Raw genomic sequence first — 23,494 nt, 5'->3', positions numbered from 1 at the left:
CTACATGAGCGTCAGTCTGAATATTGTGTTGTATTCCTATGGTTGCGAGTTTATATTCTCATCCCCCAATTGAGCCTGGGGACAAAATTAGTGGGTTTACTATGACAAAGGTAGTGCATACAGGACATAATTAGTGCCGTGATGGGTTTTCAATAGCAGACATGGTAGAGGGGTTTCAAAGTTGAGACACAAAAAGTAAAGCAACAGACAACCGAAATATTCCTTTTTGATTCCCTCTTTATTTCAGAAAAACAGCAATGTTGTTTCACAGTCAGTTTCTGGCCCATGCTAGGCCATTGCACAGTGGCAAGCCATCCACTCACATGACAGAACAAGCCCCTATATACAGTACCGGTCAAAAGTTTGGACACATACATATTCAAGGGTTTTTCTTTATTTTTACTATTTCCTACATTGTAGAATAATAGTGAAGACATCAAATATGAAATAACACATATGGAATCATGTAGTAACCAAGAAAGTGTTAAACAAATCAAAATATGTTTTATATTTGAGATTCTTCAAAGTAGCCACCCTTTGCCTTGATGACAGCTCCGCACACACTTGGCATTCTCTCAACCAGCTTCATGAGGTAGTCACCTGGAATGCTTTTCCAACAGTCTTGAAGGAGTTCCCAAATGTGCTGACCACTTGTTGGCTGCTTATCCTTCACTCTGCAGTCCAACTCCTCCCAAACCATTTCAATTGGGTTGAGGTTGGGTGATTGTGGAGGTCAGGTCATCTGATGCAGCACTCCATCACTCTCCTTCTTGGTCAAATATCCCTTACACAGCCTGGAGGTGTGTTGGGTCATTGTCCTGTTGAAAAACAAATGATAGTCCCACTCAGCGCAAACCAGATGGGATGGCGTATCACTGCAGAATGCTGTGGTAGCCATGCTGGTTAAGTGTGCCTTGAATTCTAAATAAATCAGTTTCACCAGCAAAGCACCCCCACACTTCCTCATCCATGCTTCGCAGTGGGAACCACACATGCGGAGATCATTCGTTCACCTACTCTGCATCTCACAAAGACACGGCAGTAGGAACCAAAAATCTAACATTTGGACTCATCAGACCAAGGGACAGATTTCCACCAGTCTAATGAAGGCCTGATTCACGCAGTATCCTCTGAACAGTTGATGTTGACATGTGTCTGTTACTTGAACTCTGTGAAGAAGAGCTGCCATTTCATTTTATTTGGACTGCCATTTCTGGGGTGCAGATAAATGCCGATTTCTGAGGAAGGGTAAATTACTTATCCTCTGCAGCAGAGGTAACTCTGGGTCTTCCTTTCCTGTGGCGGTCCTCATGAGAGCCAGTTTCATCATACTGCACTTGAAGAAACGTTCAAAGTCCTTAACATTTTACGAATTGACAGACCTTCCTGTCTTAAAATAATGATGGACTATCATTTATTTTTGCTTATTTTAGCTGTTCTTTCTATAATGTGGACTTGGTCTTTTACCAAATAGTGCTATCTTCTGTATACCTATCCTACCTTGTCACAACACAACTGATTGGCTCAAATGCATTAAGAAGGAAAGAAAATCCACAAATTAACTTTAACAAGGCACACCTGTTAATTGAAATGCATTCCAGGTGACTACCTCATGAAGCTGGTCGAGAGAATGCCAAGAGTGTGCAAAGCTGTCAAGGCAAAGGGTGGCTACTTTGAAGATTCTCAAATATAAAATATTTTGATTTGTTTAACACTTTTTTGGTTACTACATAATTCCATGTTTTATTTCACAGTTGATGTCTTCTATTACTATTATCCTACAATGTAAAAAAATATATGTACAAATAAAGAAAAACTCTGGAATGAGTAGGTGTGTCCAAACGTTTGACTGGTACCATATATATCCCATACAAAAAGTGCCTGCAAACATTAGGACAGACAAATTGAATTATCCCACTCCTTAATTAGGAATAAGCTTACATTCACTTATGAATGGTCTCAGTCCCTTTTCAAATATGCCTAAACATAGCAAGAACTCCAATATATAAAGTGAGGGAAGGAAAGTGAGAAGAACTAGTTCTACAACAAATCTGTAGAAGTACAGTGAGAGCCTTGTATTGGCCCACCGATTATTTGAACTGGTTTTGACAAAGTTGAACATTTATTCATGAATCTAACACAAACTAATAAGTCATATCATTTGAAAAGCAGACAAAACCATAGCAACACACTTTACTGAGGCATCGCATTAACTTATGCAACCACACAAGCCTGACTTGAGTAAAAATGCAACTTTCATATGATAACAACACACGACTGTTTATACCAGACTCGGAAACCACATTTATAGACTCAAACAAATGGCTTTTTTCTATTTCAGATACAGCTTCACAAATGGATTGTCTATCCAACAGCTGTGTATTCTATAGCCATGGTGTGGAAACAGAGAACAACTCTACAACAGAGGGTGTGGGAGAAAGTAAAGAGACAAAAATGTCTGCCTTGTGAAATATTGCTGAATAGCGATATCATGAAATATGCTAGTCTACCTTAAGCGACATCACTGAATGTAAAAACCTGACAGACTCTCATCATGCTCATTTCCCAAAAAATAATCCCATGTCTGTCTTGCAACTGAGAAGGTTGGTTCAACTTTAATACTCCGACTGCATTAATAAAAGGTCTGTGGATCACCAGCTGGGGGAAAAGAGGAGGAATGCCGAGGTAGTCTACTCTGTCTCGTCTCCCAAAAACAAGCCAGTGATTCAGATATAGAGTCTCCGATCACTATGTCTTTGAGAGTTAAATACTTCTTTGAGAGTTAAATACTTCTGTTCACATTGGAATCGGCTCAACGAGGAAAAACCTGAGGATAGTTAAAGAATGCTGGACACACCAAAACCCCACCTTGTCCTGCCCAGTCCTGAAGCAATTAGTGGTTGACTTTTGGTGGCTAAGCATCAGATGTAGTATTGCATTGGATGATGATGAATTACGAAACACCATTGTGAAGTTTCTTAGGTGAAGTAAACTAGGGCATGGGGAGGATAGTCAAGGGCATGACCACGGTGCAATTTACAGGGGAGCGCCCCTAAAAGGAGAATATAATGATCATTTGTGTATTGGTGATGTAGTCTATTGTTATTTTACCCTATTGAAGTTGATATTCGATCAGATGTATTTATCTGAAGCCTGTATGTGTACATGTGTAAGCCTACCGGTGTTCAAAGTTCATTGTGATTAACATTGTGGTCTAGTAGGTTGACCCTTTGTGTTAGGGTGACCATATGTCCCGTTTTTTCACAGGACAGTCCTGTTTTTCAGCCACTTTTCAGGTGTCCTGACTTAGTCACAAAAAAATGTACATTTCTTCCGTTTTTCTAGTGGTGTAAAGTAAAAAATACTTTAAAGTACTACTTAAGTATATTTTTTGTACTTTATACACCATACATTTTCCCTGACACCCAAAAGTACGTGTTTCATTTTGAATGCTTAGGGCAGGAAAATGGTCCAATTCAAGCACTTATCAAAAGAACATCCCTGGTCATCCCTACTGCCTCAGATCTGGTGGACTCACTAAACACAAATGCGTTGTTTGTAAATTATGTCGGTGTTAGAGTGTGCTCTTGGCTATCCATAATATTTATTATATTTTATTTAAATTGTGGAGGGTTTGGCCCGGCTGGGATGTCCTTGTCCCATCGTGCTCTAGCAAGTCCTTGTGGCGGGCCGGGTGCCTGCAAGCTGACTTCCGCCACCAGTTGTTTCCTCCGACACATTGGTGTGGCTGGCTTTCGGATTAAGCGAGCAGTGTATCAAGAAGCAGTGCGGCTTGGCAGGGTCTTGTTTCAGAGGACGCATGGCTCTCGACCTTTGCCTCTCCCGAGTCCGTACGGGAGTTCCAGCGATGGGAAAGACTAACTACCAATTGGATATCACGAAAATGGTGTTGACCGATTTGCTTAATAAGGAATTTGAAATTTATACTTTTACTTTTGATATGTTTCAGCATATTTGATACTTAAATATATTTAAAACCTTTAATACGTTTTTACTCAAGTAGTATTTTACTGGGTGACTTTCACTTTAACTTGAGTAATTTTCTATTAAGGCATCTTTACTTTTACTCAAGTATGAAAATGTAGTACTTTTTCCACCACTGCGTATTTCAATTTAGAGTTCCCATTCATTTGATCAGAATTGACATTGATTGCATTCCAACCCGACAAAACGTAGGGTATAGGCTAGCGAGCCAGTGTGTCATATCGTCAACCAATCACATTGGGTCAAATTCTGCTGGGCCCAGTTCCTGCCAGCTTCTAATGGAGAGCTACAAAATTAAGTTAATATATAACTATTTCAGTCCAATAGTTAGTCTAAGGTATTTTGGCAAACTTGTGTAACTTTGGCAAACAGTTACATTCTCCTGACGTCAACCAGGAATGTTTTCATGGCCAAATATTCACAGATTATTATAATTTAGCTTGCCCGGTGTGACGGAGGGGGACTTTTTTTGGGGGAGGGGAATTTGAGGGGTGTTGTACATCTAGAAAAACCTACCAGATCATGTATTTTTCAATAAAGCAGGCATTATCTGAATATACAGTGCCTTGCGAAAGTATTCGGCCCCCTTGAACTTTGCGACCTTTTGCCACATTTCAGGCTTCAAACAAAGATATAAAACTGTATTTTTTTTGTGAAGAATCAACAACAAGTGGGACACAATCATGAAGTGGAACAACATTTATTGGATATTTCAAACTTTTTTAACAAATCAAAAACTGAAAAATTGGGCGTGTTTATCTTTATGTTTGAAGCCTGAAATGTGGCAAAAGGTCGCAAAGTTCAAGGGGGCCGAATACTTTCGCAAGGCACTGTATACACAGATAATTCCCTAGACCAAGACGAGAAGACAAGTTTTATACTACAGATCAATATTCAATATCAAGGGTCAAAGTGTGTGGAGAGGTCAATGAAAGGGGGGTTGGGGAAGGCACATCCCCTCTTCTCCCTCAGGGTAGAGAAACTGTATATCATCCAGGGGCTCCAAGTGCTTACTGTGACGAATAGAAAGAAGAAAACATTTGACATAAATACACAGTGTATCAAGACTGGTGCATGACAGACCAGACAGACAAAAGTTACACAAGTAAGTAGGCATCTATTCACCAGTGAAAAACCCTTACAGGTTCAGGTTAGACTCCGTTACACTACACCCACAAAGGAAAATGTTGCTTCCTAATATCTTAGAGAAGTGACTTCAGGAGGCGACTGTAGTAAAGCTCTGTACCTGTCAGGTGGTTCTACTGCATACTAAGCAGCCGTCGCTTGCCCTGAAGACAGACGGTGAGATCACGTTAGATCACAATACTATGACTAGCACTGAAGTGACAGTATCCTATTAACCTAGATTTCTAAATGTGAGATACAACTCCCAGTACTACCGCCACGGCTGTTGCATCATCATCATTCGTGATTTTGTAATTGAAAATGAACAATCTGTGCATTTATAGACAGTGTTAGTCCTATTTTGCATATACTATTCCAACTAATCAAACATTCTATTGATCAGTTGCATGCTGTTAGTTGTCAAATTACCTTTTACCTCAGCAGCAGGGGCCTCATCATCGTCTGGAGATGGGATGATCCTGCCGGTCATGGGGCCGACCCCCAGGACTTTGGGCCTCTTATCAGTCTTGGCTGCTCCCTCCAGCACCACTACAATGTACTCCTTCTTGGGCGCCTCCACAGGTGCCACCACCACAACTGGGGCAGCCTCCACTGCAGTTGGGGTCTCTTCCATCGCAGCTGGGGCCTCCTCCACTGCAGCCTCCTCCACCTCAGGTGGGGTCTCTTCTACGGGTGGGGCAGCTGGGGCCTCCTCCACCGCAGCTGGGGCCTCCTCCACCGCAGCTGGGGCCTCTTCTATGGTTGCGGCCTCTTCTACGGGTGTGGGCTCAAATGGGGCAGCTGGGGCCTCCTCCACTGCAGCCTCCTCCACTGCAGCCTCCTTCACTTCAGCCTCAAGTGGGGCAGCCGGGGCCTCCTCCACTGCAGCCGGGGCCTCCTCCACTGCAGCCGGGGCCTCCTCCACTGCAGCCGGGGCCTCCTCCACTGCAGCCGGGGCCTCTTCTACAGGTGCAGCCTCAAGTTGAGAAGCTGGGGCCTCCTCCACTGCGGCTGGGGCCTCCTCCACTGGGGCTGGGGACTCCTCCACTGGGGCTGGGGACTCCTCCACTGGGGCTGGGGACTCCTCCACTGGGGCTGGGGACTCCTCCACTGGGGCTGGGGACTCCTCCACTGGGGCTGGGGACTCCTCCACTGGGGCTGGGGACTCCTCCACTGGGGCTGGGGACTCCTCCACTGGGGCTGGGGACTCCTCCACTGCGGCTGGGGACTCCTCCACTGCGGCTGGGGACTCCTCCACTGCGGCTGGGGACTCCTCCACTGCGGCTGGGGACTCCTCCACTGCGGCTGGGGACTCCTCCACTGCGGCTGGGGACTCCTCCACTGCGGCTGGGGACTCCTCCACTGCGGCTGGGGACTCCTCCACTGGGGCGGCTGGGGACTCCTCCACTGGGGCGGCTGGGGACTCCTCCACTGGGGCGGCTGGGGACTCCTCCACTGGGGCGGCTGGGGACTCCTCCACTGGGGCGGCTGGGGACTCCACTGGGGCGGCCTCCTCGACTTCTTCTACAATAGGCACAACCACTTCTTTGACCACTTCAGCGACTGTCGTCACCTCCAAAGCAGAGGCTGCTGCCAGAATGACTGGTTCCACTGCAAGACAGAACCCAGCGCCCAAACATCACTCACACTCATGTTACAAAAAGACTGACTCACAATTGATCTCCAACTCAATCAACATAGCACATAGCACCCAGTGTGATAGAAGAAAGGAGATCCAGGAAAACAGAGTGAGTTAGACATGCCAACGTGAACATTGTAGAAGTCTGTGCACAATTCCCACGAGATGGTGAAAGACACATTCTTGTTTAAATAGTACAGTTTGACCAAAACCCTTACGGTCTCAGCCCACTGTGTGGGTTAGGGAGAATACCCAGACCAACACGTAGCCATTAGCCAGACAGAGGTCACAGGGAGAAGACCGACAAGGCAGCTTGCCATGTAAAAACGTGAAATTAGTTAGAAAAAAAACTACAATTTGTACAGACATAGGTGTTAGCTTGTGCTTCTTCAGATAGAAAGGCAATCCGAATGTGTTGAGACTACTTTTAGGTCACCCGTGCATTTTTTGTTGCGTTTGCATCAACATTGTACAGATCAAAGTGTACTTTAACCATGCATTGACCTCTATTGCATGCATCACTTTCTCCCCAAAAGTCCCATATCTAAAAGTTCCGCTGGACCAGTCATTAAAACCTCTTATTTGTTGCACATGTTGGTGAATGATGCAAAGCAGAAACGTATTGGACCAATGCAGACTGTCAGGCTATGGTAAGAATGTACCCGCCAGAGCATTGAGTGACCGCAAAACAATGGGTGGTTTCGAGAGAGTTAGGGTGGAGCCTACTGTTGCAGAACTTCAACATACAGGGTAGCAGTGGCATGGGTGTAGATGGCATCGAAATAAAAGGTGCGGTGACAGGAGAAGCATTGAATGGAAGAGGGCACAGGAAGCAGTAGAAGTAATGAAGGAACAGTGTGTGGAATAGCAGTTAACTGTACATGACCCTTCCCCATATGGTGCACGTATGAAACGCAACATGCCTTTTAAGGGTGAACGAGTCATTTCTAATGTGAATAGAAGACATTCCAAAATAAGTCGTCAGAACATACAGCAAAGACAGTACTTTTGCATGTTGTCCACCATCCTTCATAAAAATAGAGGCCACCACAAATAAAATAAAATGCCTTCCTGACAAATATCACAAAGGAACACACACCAAATGGGATAATGGTTTGATTTCAAACATTTGTCTTGAACTAGGGAGCTTTTCTGATATGTGTCCTGGGCTAAAGTAAATTGTTTGTTGACTCATGGGGTAACAGTGCAGAGGTGAATGAACTCCTAGTGTCAGTGTGGTGGATTTATCCCTAGGTTCTTCATGGTACAACCCGCATAATATTAGATCGGAAGTGTATTGTCTTGTCATTTGTCCTCGTGATGGAAACCATTGCTGCTTTGGAAAGACCTTGTAGGACTCCCGAAAACCCTACAAGCATAGCGTATTAGCACAAGCAAACCAAACCCAGACAAACTCAACACGGGAGGGGATCTTTCCAGTCATTTTATTGTTATGGCTCGATGAATTCCCTGAATCACTTACACGACGACTCACTACGTTAGCTGTTTTTTTAAAAAAGAGCAAATCTGAATGACCACACATGGTTGATTTCCTCACATTTTAACCTTGCGAGGTCATTCCCTCCAAGTTCCACTTTTACAGTTAAGAATGAAAACACACGGCAACCGTTTGTTTTGTTACAGCTACAGAGCAGGTTTCAGCGTTGTCTGTGCGAGCAGAAGCCATCACGCGGCTACAGCGGGTTTAGTTAAACAAAGTTACATCGGCATGGACCAACTCCGTGATATCTGGCAGAGAAGCATAAGTTAAGAGGCTTAGAAATGTACAGTTATCCATGTAATATCTCCCCAAAAAAGCCTGAGTATTAGTGGTTGGTTGGCCGTGGACTGGTCTTACACATTACAAAACAAAAAAAGATAATCAAATGGCGCATTTGAGGTGTTTTCCTGTTTGTGTTTGCATGCGGCATCGGGCCTCTTGTACACAGTGTTTGAGAGGAAGAAGGGAGAGAGGGAAGGGGTGAATAAAGGTAGTTTGGAGGGGGAAAGGGGAAATAAGCAGGTTTTACGTCACATTTCACTATTGGGGGGAGGGGGCACAGTGATTTGCACTATTGTGTATTTCCATCCTTACTGTGATATGAGGTTGAGATGGATGACATCACTGCCACTTTCTAAAAAGGTCTCACAGCGGTGACCTGCTGTTCTGACTGAATTCACTTGTAAAAGCTGTTTCAGCACTTTTACCATCTGCTGGACTCACAACAAATATACTGTACATAGTCAGGAGATTTCGAAATACAGAAAATCAAACCCCACACAAAAACCTTGAAGCTTCTGTCTTTAAACACTTTCACTTACAAAACCAGCCATACCATTATTTACTCTCTGCCCTCTAAGTAAACTCTAATAAACTAGTAAATAAAGTGTTCTCTTCTAGAGAATAACCTTCACGGCAGAGGAGTCTAGCTCTACAGTGGTTTTAGAACCAGGTGAGATCAGTGTTAGACGCTGTAGTGGTACTCTATGGTGTAGGAACAGTGTACACATAATCTCCCTGTTGTTGCTGGCCTATCGGAGTGCGTGTTCGGGTGGTGAAGGACAGACAGCGTGTGCCTCCCTGTGGTGTGTGTGCGTTACTCAGCAGCAACAGCAGCCTCTGGGACTGCCTCCTCCTCTGGGCCCGTACCGTTGATCTCCTCCTCCGGCTCTTCCACGGCAACTGCCTCCTCAGCAGCCTCTTCCACGGCCACTTCCTCTGCTGCTGCCTCCACTTCATTTGCCACCTCGATGACCTCTTCTGCGACCTCAGCAACAGCCTCTATAATCTCCTCCACCACAGTCTCCACTTCTGCTGGTGCCACCTCTGCCTCTACTGCCGCTGCCTCCACAGCTGGTTCTTCAGAGACTGCCTCGGCCGCTGCTTCTGCCTCTACTGCCGCTGCCTCCACAGCCGGTTCTTCAGAGACTGCCTCGGCCTCGACTGAGGCCTCTTCCGCGGGTTCTGCTCCGTTTTCCGCCGCTACAGCCTCCTCAACTGCAGCCTCCTCTCCAGCCTCTTCTGCTGCTGCCTCCTCCTCCTCTCCTCCCTCCTCAGCCGCCTCCTCCTCCTCCTCCCCAGGCTGCTGCTTCCTCACCTGACATTTTTAAAAAGAGAGAGAGAGAGAGAGAGAGACAGAAAAATATATGAATCAGTAAAGATGGCATGGGCCTTTGAAACACTGCCTGAGTAAGCTTTACAACACGAAATAAGTAAGAGTATTTGCAGGGCATGTGAATTACACTACTCACGCCTACATAACACTAGCCTGTAATATAACAGAATATTCAGATAAAGTACTACGTTAATGTTTTTATCTTAAATCATATTTACATTCATTACTTATCATTGAGCTGCCGTGTACACAATGAAACAATCACACAACGCATCACACACGCCCATGCCACTCATCTTACCACACCTCCGGCTCATACCACACTCCACAGAAGAGAATTCACTCCACCACAGAAGAGAATTCACTCCACCACAGAAGAGAATTCACTCCACCACAGAAGAGAATTCACTCCACTACAGAAGAGAATTCACTGCAGAACCACATGCAAAGCCCAACGAGACAAGAGAGAAAAGGAGGGGAGAAAGAGAGAAAAAGAACAAAAGGAGAGGAGCAAAATGAAAGTGACATAGGGGAGGTATACAGGATCAGGGGTTAGAGGTCAGAGGGTGGACTAAGGAGTGAGGGGATAAAGATGGTGAATCTTACCATCCCATCAAAGCAACCAATACCTGGAAATTCCAACATTAACAGAAAAGCCAGATGGTTTGTGTGCATTTAATTTTAAATTGAGGCAGTCGGTCTGTTTACACATTTATCCATCAACACGATTCCATCCTGGAAGACGCCACAAAAACAGTTCATCAAATAAATACAAAATTGGGGCAATAGATAGAACGAAGTGTCCAGAGGAGAAACGTTCAGAAACAGACAGAAGTTGAACGTATGGGACGTAAGCAGGACTTGTTCGGTCATACAGGAGAAGGAGGAAAGTAGGAGATTTCCCCCTTTTCAGATTCATCCAAAGAGTCCAGCAGGCTATAAAGTCCCCTGACGTATAGCCAATTTAGTTTTACACTGAAAAGAGTAAAAATAGGAGAGCGTTAGCGCAAAAAGGAGGAAGAGAACCTTTAACCCAAAAAAAGGACTTAAAATCAGATTACAATTTCACCATTATCAAGTACGCAAATTTAACATCAAAGACTATGATCATCAAATCCCTACAGGCTTATCTCACCAAAATGACTGATAATGCCAATAGTGAATTAGCATTCTAGGTGTAAAGGGGCACTAAGATGACATCACCTGTTTCAGTTTGACGAGTGGCGTCAGTGTGGACATTGAGTTTGGTAGGGAATAAAGACTCTTTAATAAAGAGGTACGGGTTTACGAGAGGTTGGGGGGTTAACAGTGAGAGAGGGTTTGAAGGGTGGGCACGTTTTGGGGTGGATCGTACAGTAGGAAAGGAGTAGTGTCAAGGAGGGGAGCCCCCTGTTCTGATTAACAGGTATTTCAGCCAATAGGATCAGGTTAGGGTCAGATGGGAGAAGCTGGGTGGGGTGGGGCCAGAAAGGAGAGGCTGAGTTTTCTAGTTTCAGAATCACTCCGATAAAAATGTCTATATCAAAGTCATCAACAGGAGTAGGCCATCTAGAGTTTACCATCTAGAGAAACCAAGACATTGTGTACAGGGAACAAACATTGTGTACAGGGAACAGGTCCTCCCAAATATTACCGTCAACAGAAGGTTTTCCATCAACTACATGCTTTGGGTCCCCTAACAATATTTTTTCTGCCAATGACAGAAAGCTAAGGCATTGGGTTGTGAAACTTCCAAAACTAAGTCCAGAAAATCAGAGCGCAGAACCTGTTCTTGACCCGACACCTTATCCAGGTGTCAATTCAAATAAACGGTCATCTGTCTCACACCGTTATGCCAGTTCTACTATATGTAAATAGAAAGCATTTAAGGCCAGAAGTTTGGAAGCACTCATTGCTGATAAATTGGCTGATTTTTTTTGCAGATGAGACAAATGGCTCAGGCAGTTATTAACCAGAACAGGGAGATCTCAGAGTGGGCGTAAGAAGCTATGTGATTGGTGCTCTGCAGTGACTAACCAATGAGGATTTAGGAACCCTACAATGATTGGAGACATCACTACTAACTATACTGTAGATTATCATCATGGCAATTCACAGCATTTGGCTCAATCATTGAAATACAATACATGAAGACTCCACTCATTTCAGAGCCCATGAATCCGCTCCTTTTCCCCACCATTGGTCCTCAGAATTCTGTGAAATGCAGTTTTGTGAATGTATCTAGAGAAAAATCTAGGTGTGAGTGCACCAATAGAGAAACATACATTTCAAGGCAATCAGTGAGAGAATAATCAAATCCATGCCAAGGTACCCTTAGTCTAAGACAAAGTTTCATTGGTCATTCAGAGAGTCATTTAACAGGCTGTGAGTTATTATAAAAATGAAAGACATTAGCCAGTAGAGCCACACATAGGCACTCACCGTCCTCTTCCTCATCCCTGCCTGAAAACAGACACAGAGAAGCACAGTGTCACAGATTTACAGGGTTTTATATGGATTATATACTGAACAAAAATATAAACGCAACATGTAAAGTGTTGGTCCCATGGTTCATGAGCTGAAATAAAATAATCCAGAAATGTTCCATATGCACAAAAAGCTTATTTCTCTCAAATTTGTTTATATCCCTGTTAGTGAGCATTTCTCTTTTGCCAAGATAATCCATCCACTTGACAGGTCTAGCATATCAAGAAGGTGATTAAACAGCATGATCATTACACAGGTGCACCTTGTGCTGGGGACAATAAAAGGCCTTGCTCCCCAGTGGGTGGGCCTACACCCTCCCAGGCCCACCCATGGCTGCACCCCTGCCCAGCCATGTGAAATCCATAGATTAGGGCCTAATAAATGTTTTTCAACTGACTTGATTTCCTTATAACTCAGTGAAATCGTTGAAATTGATGCATGTTGCGTTTATATTTTTGTTCAGTGTAATATAAGGCTATGGAGTATATGGATGAGAGATCTACACAATGATCCTGCTGCATGTAAAATCAGCAAAAAAAAGAAATGTCCCTTTTTCAGGACCCTGTCTTTCAAAGATAATTAGTAAAAATCCAAATAACATCAGAGATCTTCATTGTAAAGGGTTTAAACACGGTTTCCCATGCTTGTTCAATGAACCATAAACAAGTAATGAACATGCACCTATGGAACGGTCGTTAAGACACGAACAACTTACAGACGGTAGGCAATTAAGGTCACAGTTATGACAACTTACGATACTAAAGAGGCCTTTCTACTGACTCTGAAAAACACCAAAAGAAAGATGCCCAGGATCCCTGCTTATCTGCTTGAACGTGCCGTAGACATGCTGCAAGGAGGCATGAGGACTGCAGATGTGGCCAGGTCAATAAATTGCTATGTCCGTACTGTGAGACGCCTAAGACATCACTACAGGGAGACAGGACGGACAGCTGATCGTCCTCGCAGTGGCAGACCACGTGTAACAACACCTGCACAGGATCTGTACATCCGAACATCACACCTGCAGGACAGGTACAGGATGGCAACAACAACTGCCTGAGTTACACCAGGAACGCACAATCCCAGCATCAGTGCTCAGACTGTCCACAATGTGCTGAGAGAGGCTGGACTAATGGCTTGTAGGCCTGTTCTAAGGCAGGTCCTCACCAGACATCACCGGCAACAACGTCACCCATGGGCACAAACCTACCGTCCCTGGACCAGAAAGGAATGACAAAACGTGCTCTTCAGGTTTTGTCTCACCAGGGGTGATGGTCAGATTCGCGTTTATCATCGAAGGAATGAGCGTTACACCGAGGCCTGTACTCTGGAGTGGGATCGATTTGGAGGTGGAGGGTCTGGGGCGGTGTGTCACAGCATCATAGGACTGAGCTTGTTGTCATTGCAGGCAATCTCAACGCTGTGCGTTATATGGAAGACATACTCCTCCCTCATGTGGTACAGAAATGTCCGGGAACTTGCAGGTGCCTTGGTGGAAGACTGGGGTAAAATCTCACAGCAAGACCTGGCAAATCTGGTGCAGTCCATGAGGAGATGCACTGCAGTACTTAATGCAGCTGGTGGCCACACCAGATACTGACTGTTACCTTTGATTCCCCCCCCCCCCCTTTGTTCAGGGACACATTATTCCATTTATGTTATGTCTGTGGAACTTGTTCAGTTTATGTCTCAGTTGTGGAATCTTGTTATGTACATACAAATATTTACATATGTTAAGTTTGCTGAAAATAAACACAGTTGACAGTGAGGAGTTTTTCTTTTTTTGCTGAGTTTATATGAATGAGGTTGCCGTAGTATATATCTGTCGGATCTGTACTCAGTTATGATATTGGCATGGTGTTTTATTGTCCCCCACGATGATATGAGGGAGGGGACTGTGGATCTGTCTCCATAAGTCCATTCGTTCGTCAGTCACACGTGATAACTCAGACAGCACTGGGCCGATTTGGACAAAACTTGGGTGAATGATGAGTCTTGCCATAGAGATCCGTCATTTACAAATTTACACTGATTTGCCCAAGTCGGGAGCTATAGCAGATAACTGGAATGTGTTAGTCACACGCAATCTCAGTTGGCCCCATGGGGGTGCTGCATCATTCGTGGGGGACGACATGTTTATTGTTGCCTTGTTTATCTTTTCACACGTGTATGAGCGTGCATGAGCGTTTATGGGTGAGATAGCCATGCGCTTGTGTGATGATATCTGTGTATTTGGAGTTTAGCGTCACGGTGAAGTCTGCCAAAATAAACATCCATTACAAGTGGACAATAAAAGCTAGTTGTATATCTAATCTCGTGTTTATACAGCACCAGTAGAACGATATGGTCCTCCCCCAGTGTCAATAAATAACCAACTCCCTAGCCACTGTTGGATGACATAATAGCTGCAAGCATAAATAGAATAGTCTTGGACGGGAGAGTGTTTTTGTTAGCAGGAAGTGATTTTGGCAGAGACGAAAAGGAGTGATAGTGGGATACGCAGGTCTCCGACAGCTGCCTGGACACTGAATAGCAATGACTTGGTTCGGCCAGAGAATGTGAGGGGGGCTGGCCTGCTTGGCTAGAAGTCCATGGTGGTCTGGCCAAAACTACTGACCACTTGTTATTTCCACACACACACTGTTGGGCTGTCCTGACCCGCGGGCTGGCCTGTCTGTGTCAGAGTTAATAATACATCATGACAGGAGACACCCTCAGTGTGTGTGTGTGTGTCTATTCTAATGAACTCAGCAGGATTTCCACTGCAGAAGGAAGGCTCTCCCAAAGGAGAAAATAGGACACAGACACACACACACACACACACTGAATAGCCATGCTACGGCTTTAGGCGCATGAGCGTGTGCGTGTGGTCCTTCAGTGACATTCCTCGGACATGGTGAAATAAGTCAAGGATTATCCAGGCCTCCTGTCCCACAATCTCTAGCGTGGATCACATCCCTCTTTCTCTCACACACAGACAGGACAGAGCTACTGTGCCAACCATGACTCATGAATAGAGGACTTAGGCCACTGTACTGAGAGGGGGGTTATGGGGTGGGTTGGCAGCTGGTGGGAGTGTAGCAGGTTTCTATTTTTTATGCGCCAATTGAAAATGCATTGCAACAGTGGACAATGAATAGTTACAGTTGAAGTCAGAAGTTACATACACATAGGTTGGAGTCATTAAAACTTGTTTTTCGACCACTCCACAAATATCTTGTTTACAAACTGTAGTTTCGGCAAGTCGGTTAGGACATCGGCTTTGTGCATGACACAAGTCATTTTTCCGACAATTGTTTACAGACAGATTATTTCACTTATAATTTACTCCATCACAATTCCAGTGGGTCAGAAGTATACATACACTAAATTGACTATGCCTTTAAACAGCTTGGAAAATTCCAGAAAATTATGTCATGGCTTTAGAAGCTTCTGATAATTTACATTATTTGAGTCAATTGGAGGTGTACCTGAGGATGTATTTCAAGGCCTACCTTCAAACTCAGTGACTCTTTGGTTGACATCATGGGAAAAAAATCTAAGGAAATCAGCCAAGACCTCAGAAAACAAATTGTAGACCTCCACAAGTCTGGTTCATCCTTGGGGAGCAATTTCCATCTGTACAAACAATAGTATGCAACTATAAACACCATGGGACAATGCAGCCGTCATACCGCTCAGGAAGGAGATGCGTTCTGTCTCCTAGAGATGAACGTACTTTGGTGCGAAAAGTGCAAATCAATCCCAGAACAACAGCAAAGGACCTTGTGAAGATGCTAGAGGAAACAGGTACAAAATTATCTATATACAAAGTAAAATGAGTCCTATATCGACATAACCTGAAAGGCCTCTCAGCAAGGAAGAAACCACTGCTCCAAAACCACCATAAAAAAGCCAGACTACGGTTTGCAACTGCACATGGGGACAAAGATCATACTTTTTGGAGAAATGTCCTCTACTCTGATGAAACAAAAATAGAACTGTTTGCCCATAATGACCATTGTTATGTTTGGAGGAAAAAGGGGGAGGCTTGCAAGCCGAAGAACACCATCCCAACCATGAAGCACGGGGTGGCAGCATCATGTTGTGGGGGTGCTTTGCTGCAGGAGGGACTGGTGCACTTCACAAAATTGATGGCATCATGTGGAATGAAAATTATGTGGATATATTGAAGCAACATCTCAAGACACCAGTCAGGAAGTTAAAGCTTGGTCACAAATGGGTCTTCCAAATGGACAATGACCCCAAGCATACTTCCAAAGTTGTGGAAAATGGCTTAAGGACAACAAAGTCAAGGTATTGGAGTGGCCATCACAAAGCCCTGACCTCAATCCTATAGAAAATGTGTGGGTAGAACTGAAAAAGCGTGTGCAAGCAAGGAGGCCTAAAAACCTGACTCAGTTACACCAGCTCTGTCAGGAGGAATGGGCCAAGATTCACCCAACTTATTGTGGGAAGCTTGTGGAAGGCTCACCGAAACGTTTGGTCCAAGTTAAACAATTTAAAGGCAATGCTAACAAATACTAAATGAGTGTATGCAAACTTCTGACCCATTGAGAATGTGATGAAAGAAATAAAAGCTGAAAGAAATCATTCTCTACTATTACTCTGACATTTAACATTCTTAAAATAAAGTAGTGATCCTAACTGACCTAAGACCGGGAATTTTTACTTGGATTAAATGTCAGGAATTGTGAAAACTGAGTTTAAATGTATTTGGCTAAGGTATATGTAAACTTCCGACTCCAACTGTATTTACAGTGAGTGTGTCACAGTCCTTAGTGTCAGGACCAAACCCAAACCGTGTCTTATTCAACAACCTGTCATGACATGATGGGTTAGTTGAGATTGGGAGGTAAGAATGTGGGTCAGATTGTGAGGTAAGATGGTGGGTGAGGTTGTGCGGTAAGATGGTAGGTGAAGTTGTGAGGTAAAATGGTGGGTGAGGTTGTGCGGAAAGACGGTGGGTGAGGTTGTGCGGTAAGACGGTGGGTGAGGTTGTGCGGTAAGACGGTGGGTGAGGTTGTGCGGGTAAGACGGTGGGTGAGGTTGTGCGGTAAGTTGGTGGGTGAGGTTGTGCGTGAGGTTGTGCGGTAAGACGGTGGGTGAGGTTGTGCGGTAAGATGGTGGGTGAGGTTGTGCGGTAAGGCGGTGGGTGAGGTAAGATGGTGGGTGAGGTTGTGCGGTAAGACGGTGGGTGAGGTTGTGCGGTAAGATGGTGGGTGAGCTGAGACTGACTCTTGGGAGGCCATGGTTTGGGCGACCACACAGTCTTGGGACGAGCGTTGATATCCGCTACACGGTCATTGAATCTGGCGTGGTCTGTGGTCACAGTGCTGTATGTCTGTTGGAAGAAACACAAAGAACATTTTAAATGCTCAAAATAGTAATATCTTCACCTCTACCAGAGAAATCTATAAAATTATTTTGGAGGGCAACTTTAGCCATGTTGACCCAGCCCGGCTGCTACCGGGAGACCCACGGCGCACAATTGGCGCAGCGTCGCCCGGGTTAGGGGAGGGTTTTGCCAGCAGGGATGTCCTTGTCCCATCGTGCACTAGCGATTCCTGTGGCGGGCTGGGCGCAGCGCACACTGACACAGTCACCAGGTGCACAGTGTTTCCTCCGACACATTGGTGCGGCTGGCTTCCGGGTTAAGTGACTGCGGCTTGGTTGTGTTTCGGAGGACGCACGGCTCTCGACCTTCGCCTCTCCTGAGTCCGTACAGGAGTTGCAGCGATGAGACAAGACAGTTACTACCAATTGGATACCATGAAATTGGGGAGAAAAACAATACATTTTTTTTTAAAGACCGAAAATAATAATAATAACTTTAGCCATGTCACATAATAAAACAGAGCACATTCTAGAGTTGTAAAGGTTTATGAAATCAGCCAGTTTGGTATTATAGTTTATCTCTAAACTACGTCATCTGAACTCAGACAGATCAAATTCAAATGGCCAGGCGTAGACTCACGTATGCGATGGCTCCAGCGAAGGCCCCGCCACACAGCAGGGCGTAGACGATGTTATCACCAGTACCACCGGGGACTGATGACATTTGTCGTCGTGGCAACACTACAAAAAAAAAAAAAAGTCATAGCACAACTCACCCGGCCTTCAGAGTGGTCATCAGTGAGAAGGAAACATGGTAGATGTAAACAGGATATTCGACATTTGATCTTGAACCCGCCCTATAACCCTGACTCCCTATTAGATTGACATAGACCTAATGCATCAAAACAATCCTCAGAAAGAGCGAGACAGAAGCGTGAGGACAGAGGCTTTGTTGAAGCACAATCCCTGTCTGTTTATTGGATTGGGTGGAATGCGTTTAGGTGTCCAGGAATGTGCCTGTCAGAGCTCATTTGCCTCCAACTGAAATAGACTTCAGTGATCCTCTGGTAGACCTTCAACCAGAGTAACACTGGGCAGCTTTTTTAAATAGTCTATTGTAAAAGAAAAGATAGTCAAATACAAATTGAATCAAATTCTACCTAAAGCAATTTTCCTAGCAGGTCAGCGCAATAGCAACATTCAAAAGCAGGTGAAATGACCCACCACTAATATTCAAGTTTATTTTTATTTTTTTAAACACTCTCTCCAGACGCATATTTTGATGATACTCCGCACAAGGTGGTGTTGTGTCATTTGACGTCGTTGTTTCACTTTGATTGTGTTTTGCCTGAGTGCCATTACATCAGCAGGAGAACACTGCAGCCAGGCACTTTGTTTACAACTTCAAGACTTCGGCCATAGTCACAGATTCCTGCTAATGCTGTTGTAGGTTTGTGCCATGCCCTCACTGCAGACAGGCACACAAAAACTAGACACGTACAACACACAAAGACGGACACAATCATACGCACACACTTACCACACAACAAGCATGCAAGTTTAGAACACAGACAGGATTCAAAACACACGAAAATTCACGAAGACAGAAATCTACCGTACAGACAGACTGTCACAGAAACGGACTTCTGGCTTTGCCACAGTACAAATAAATCTGTCAAGTAGCTACAGTGGAGAAAACCACAAATCACAAGTGTCCAGTTTCACTTGTACAGTAAACAAGCACAGTCTAAACTATCAGGAGAGCCTGCATGCCTTTCACAATCAGTGTGCAAAGTGGGGGACCAGTAATTTTAGGCCCAAATAAAGTCGACAATTTAATGGGGGAAAAGGAAATAGAATTTTATTTTAGACATAACTAGTCCCCGTTTGTGTCAATTTCCTCTTGATCCTGATAATTAGGAAATAACAGTGTCGCTGATTATAAATGGGTTCTAACTACATAGTACGTGAGTTTCTCCATTCAAAACATCAACATAGGGATTGTCACTGTACCCTGTTATTTATACCAACTAATCTGTTAAACCCTCACAGGAGTTGCAGGGTTAAGGTGGTGTGGGATTGAGAGAGTATGAGGGGTTGTGGGTCATAAAATTAAACTATGATACTCTGTGTGCCTAAGTACTGGTCAAGGAAGGAGAGTGGGCAGGGAGGGCCCCACTGCCATGAGAAGAGGCCCCTTCTTGCATGTAGATGTAGAAATGTATCAAATATTTTTGATTTTTTATAACTAACCCAAAATAGACAACAGCCTGTTATTTCCAAAGGGAGCAAATGGATAATAGTGGGCAGAACAAGCAAGGGGGTGGGGCAGAGCCAAGCATGAGCTAGCGAGATCCTATTGGCATGTTCTAGTATGTGTCTGTATATTTCTGTTAGGGAACTGAAGTGTGTGTGTGTGTGTAATAACTAAATTTGCCCTTGCAATCCTAAACATCGCACTTAAAAAAAAAACTTTGGCAAAGGGTAAAGTCTACATAACTTAATCCACCTTCTTTGTAACAGATTCTAGTTTTGGGAACAGACAACTATTGAGATCAAATGTTTAATCGGTAAGAAAATTAACAGAATATCGGCCAAAATACATCTCGCTCCATCTTCTCCCACTCCCGGCCACTGGGCTTCATCTCATCACTAAATGTGGTGGTAAATAGAAATGGCAACCGGATGCTTCATAGTTACACATCCGATTAAACATCTGGCTCATTGTTCCATCTGTGGTTGTATACTGCACAGACGCAAAGCAGGGGCCGGTGTTGTTGCGTAATCTCATAAGAGGCCACCAATGGTGTCTGACAGCAGGACACCGGACAAGCTCGACTTTGAGTGTGTGTGTCAATGAAGAGAACGCTGTGCCAAAAGCTCACGGCACGTCATGTTGCTATCGTTGCCTAGCCCTTGGGCACTTGTCTAAGAGCAGCAAAACCACGTTCTGCAGGAGCTACAGCAAATTACGAGCAATACCATGTAAGCAAAAGGTGTGGACATTCTACTAAAATGTGAAGGCACATAGTATAGTGTAAGGTAAAACTTTTGACAATTTAATAAAGGTCCAAATATTAAAATGGACCTTCTCAGAAGCCTAAATATAGGTGTGAGTACAGCATATGGTTTACTGAACTATGCCCATGGTAAATATTTAAAATGAATGCTTACTCCGGCTTTGAAACACTGATTAGGTCAACCATTTTTGTTCATAGAATGCAAGTTCATTGGTGCGCGCTCCCGTGGGAGCAGCTGTATGGCGAGAAACGCGTGCCTCTGTCCACAGTCTTATACATTGGGACCATGATCACACCACGTGAGCAAAAGCATGAACCCTATTTCTATGCCATCTTTGACATAATGAAGGTCACATATTATTAGTGTTTAAAACCCACAAACGTTATGTAACGAGCTTCAATTAATTGATACATTCCCTTTCAAATTGCGTGTTTCGTAATTGGTTAAAATGGATCATGTGAACACCTAGGCCGTGCAATCGCCCTTAATACGAAGTGACAAGCTGCCATAATCTAATGATTGGAGAGGATTTCAACGATTTATTGGCACAGTAGTAGGCCATCGCTGAGTCTGTATAGTAACACCGAATTCATTTCGGAACAAAATTGTTAGGATACTTTGAGCATGAGATTACTTGAACATGGGGAAAACAGGACTTTCCCTTTAAAATGTAGCAATGCTCCAATAAAATGATCAACATAGATACAATGAAAATATTCAGAGCATCATTGGTCAACATTCCAATTGACCTTCACTTCCCTTGTCCTGTAACACCGGTGCCATCTTTCATATGTGGGATGCGACGGTTTCAAAAGCCAAAACACATGAGAACAAAATGTTCTCTTCTGAAATGCACGCATATTCCTCTGCCCGTAGCCTATCCTACAGAGGAATGAAAAACCAACATGCATACACATTTGCCATCTTGTATCATGTACAAATGTAATTTAATTAGATCTCTCCATATTTTGAACCCATCATGTAAATACTCACCATCTCTAGATAACTGTTGGGCTACCTTCCTTGCCAAAGGCCCATATCTTTGCCAAGCCGCTCTGCAGAGAAACATCGCCGCTCGCTATCCAAAAACTACCGTAGGAATGCAGCGTGTGCCGGAGCAAGGGAGCGCAGAATGAATGGCGTAAACTGGTCGTGTGTGAGAGGAGCGAAGGAGAGCCCTATCTAGCTTGCGCTCAGCGCTGGATGTGTGTCTTCTCAGACGGTTCTTCACCTCCCCCTTTTCTCACGCACAAGGGAAACGGTCAAACGTCAAGCACGTGGAACCTAAACATAAACATATATTTTGTTTTATCGGTGTGTCTTTCATTTTTGGAATGTCTTTCCTGTACGCTTGTTATGAGTGCATCCATTTTACGAGTTCAGTGTACGCACCCAAACCCCTTAGTCGATTGACACACCGTTACATCAACCTAAGTAACATAATTTTAAAACTCCCGATCAAAATCCGTCAATTTCAAGTAGAGATACCGTATCTGACAGGACGGAAATTGATTCAGATGAGCAGGAGGAGGCGAGTCTGATAAGGTCTCGCCCAATTCCTGTACAAAGGACCGAAGACAGCCTTTTAACAAAGTACCTTTTTAACATGTTTTTCGTGTCTTAAAAATGTTTTACTTTTGTTAAATAATTTATACACATTTTAAATTGATTTTACAGAATTGGATGTTTTACATAAAAAATACTTTTATTTATGGTTGTTTTTATTGGTTTTAACAACATGTAATTTTTAACAAACTTAATTGTAATATTCAAATGCTGTTTTTATGCTTTTATGCCGTTTTTATGTGTAAAAAATTAGGTACAAAATATGTTTTAGCTGGTTTGCAATAATAAAACTTTTCCAAAAGAAAAAAAATAATCTTTTTTTGCATTGGATACGTCTTAATCTTTCGATGTCGTACTTCCATATCGGCGGTGAAAGGCGACAGAACTTGAGCGGTGTTTGTCAAACCATGAGTCATCCCGAAAATGGGTTTTCTCACAAAAACGTCTGTAGCTTTCGAACGGTTTGACCAACAAACTCTTATGACCACTCTATGGAAAGGGGAGACTCTCACAAGTAGTGTCAGGACTCATCTGACTTTAAAAAAAAAATCGAAGTATGAAGGAAGTTTTCCTTAACTGTCTTATATCTTATAGTTAGGACAAAAACTTAAAAACCTATGATATATTTTTTACTCTATTTTTTTTTGTTGCCATTTATGAATGTGTTATTCAATGCTTTCCTCTGGGCTATTCTAGTAAAGGCCAAATTAAATGTTTATACCTAAAGCGGTCCTAAAAATTCAAAATGAAATATCTCAATAGTCCATAGTATGAACATCTTAACCTTCCTGTTGTGTTCCGGTCAAATTGGACTGATTTACAAGTTTTCTCTCTGAAAAATGTAGTCAATTTAATCTGATTGTCATAGGGTTCCATGACATGTTGATGATTTTCATTACATTTTGGGTGTTTTATTTAACTTTTGTGTTCCTGTGGTGTTCATGGTCAAAAATGACCGGTCATTAGAAATTAATGGGTGAGACTACAATTAGTGTATAAAATTGAGTTCAGGCACATGCCCATTCATCAGATTGACACACTTCCTCTCCCAGACCCCCACATGCATGTGTGTTTGAGCACACACACACACACCTTACTCCCCTTCTTGGCTTCCATGTCAACCCCCATGGGAACCTTTCCCCCAATATAATCTTTCTCCCACCGGAACCACACCTGTTGGCATTCTCACAAACAATTGCAACATTGTTTCAATAATATA

General features: G+C 43.7%; 1 protein-coding gene across 1 annotated transcript; it reads right to left on the bottom strand.

Annotated features, from left to right (window-relative positions):
• Window positions 1-219: 219 nt before the first annotated feature.
• Window positions 220-22,168, bottom strand: LOC115129459 (fibrous sheath CABYR-binding protein-like). Its single transcript, XM_065018188.1, has 7 exons — window positions 21,703-22,168; window positions 18,329-18,429; window positions 17,590-17,695; window positions 12,245-12,327; window positions 9,420-9,867; window positions 5,560-6,741; window positions 220-5,018 (listed from the first exon to the last, which is right to left on the bottom strand). Exons 1-7 carry the CDS (start codon window positions 21,776-21,778, stop codon window positions 4,906-4,908), a joined length of 2,109 nt encoding a protein of 702 aa, XP_064874260.1. The 5' UTR covers window positions 21,779-22,168; the 3' UTR covers window positions 220-4,905.
• Between the last annotated feature and the right edge of the window lie 1,326 nt (window positions 22,169-23,494).

Source organism: Oncorhynchus nerka, linkage group LG5 (genome assembly GCF_034236695.1).
Source record: "Oncorhynchus nerka isolate Pitt River linkage group LG5, Oner_Uvic_2.0, whole genome shotgun sequence".
NCBI lineage: Eukaryota > Metazoa > Chordata > Actinopteri > Salmoniformes > Salmonidae > Oncorhynchus > Oncorhynchus nerka.
The sequence above is the reverse complement of the archived record's forward strand: the minus strand, read 5'-3'. Positions and strand labels throughout refer to the sequence as shown.

What these genes read in the sequence shown, in the direction of transcription:
- LOC115129459 (XM_065018188.1), bottom strand. Translation starts at nt 21,778, where the DNA reads ATGTTTCTCTGCAGAGCGGCTTGGCAAAGATATGGGCCTTTGGCAAGG. An exon ending in TTTATAATAACTCACAGCCT is followed by an intron (nt 9,868 to 12,244) that starts GTTAAATGACTC and finishes TAAAAATGTCAG; the next exon opens with GTGAGGAAGCAGCAGCCTGG. An exon ending in CCCTGCTGCTGAGGTAAAAG is followed by an intron (nt 5,019 to 5,559) that starts GTAATTTGACAA and finishes TATTCGTCACAG; the next exon opens with TAAGCACTTGGAGCCCCTGG.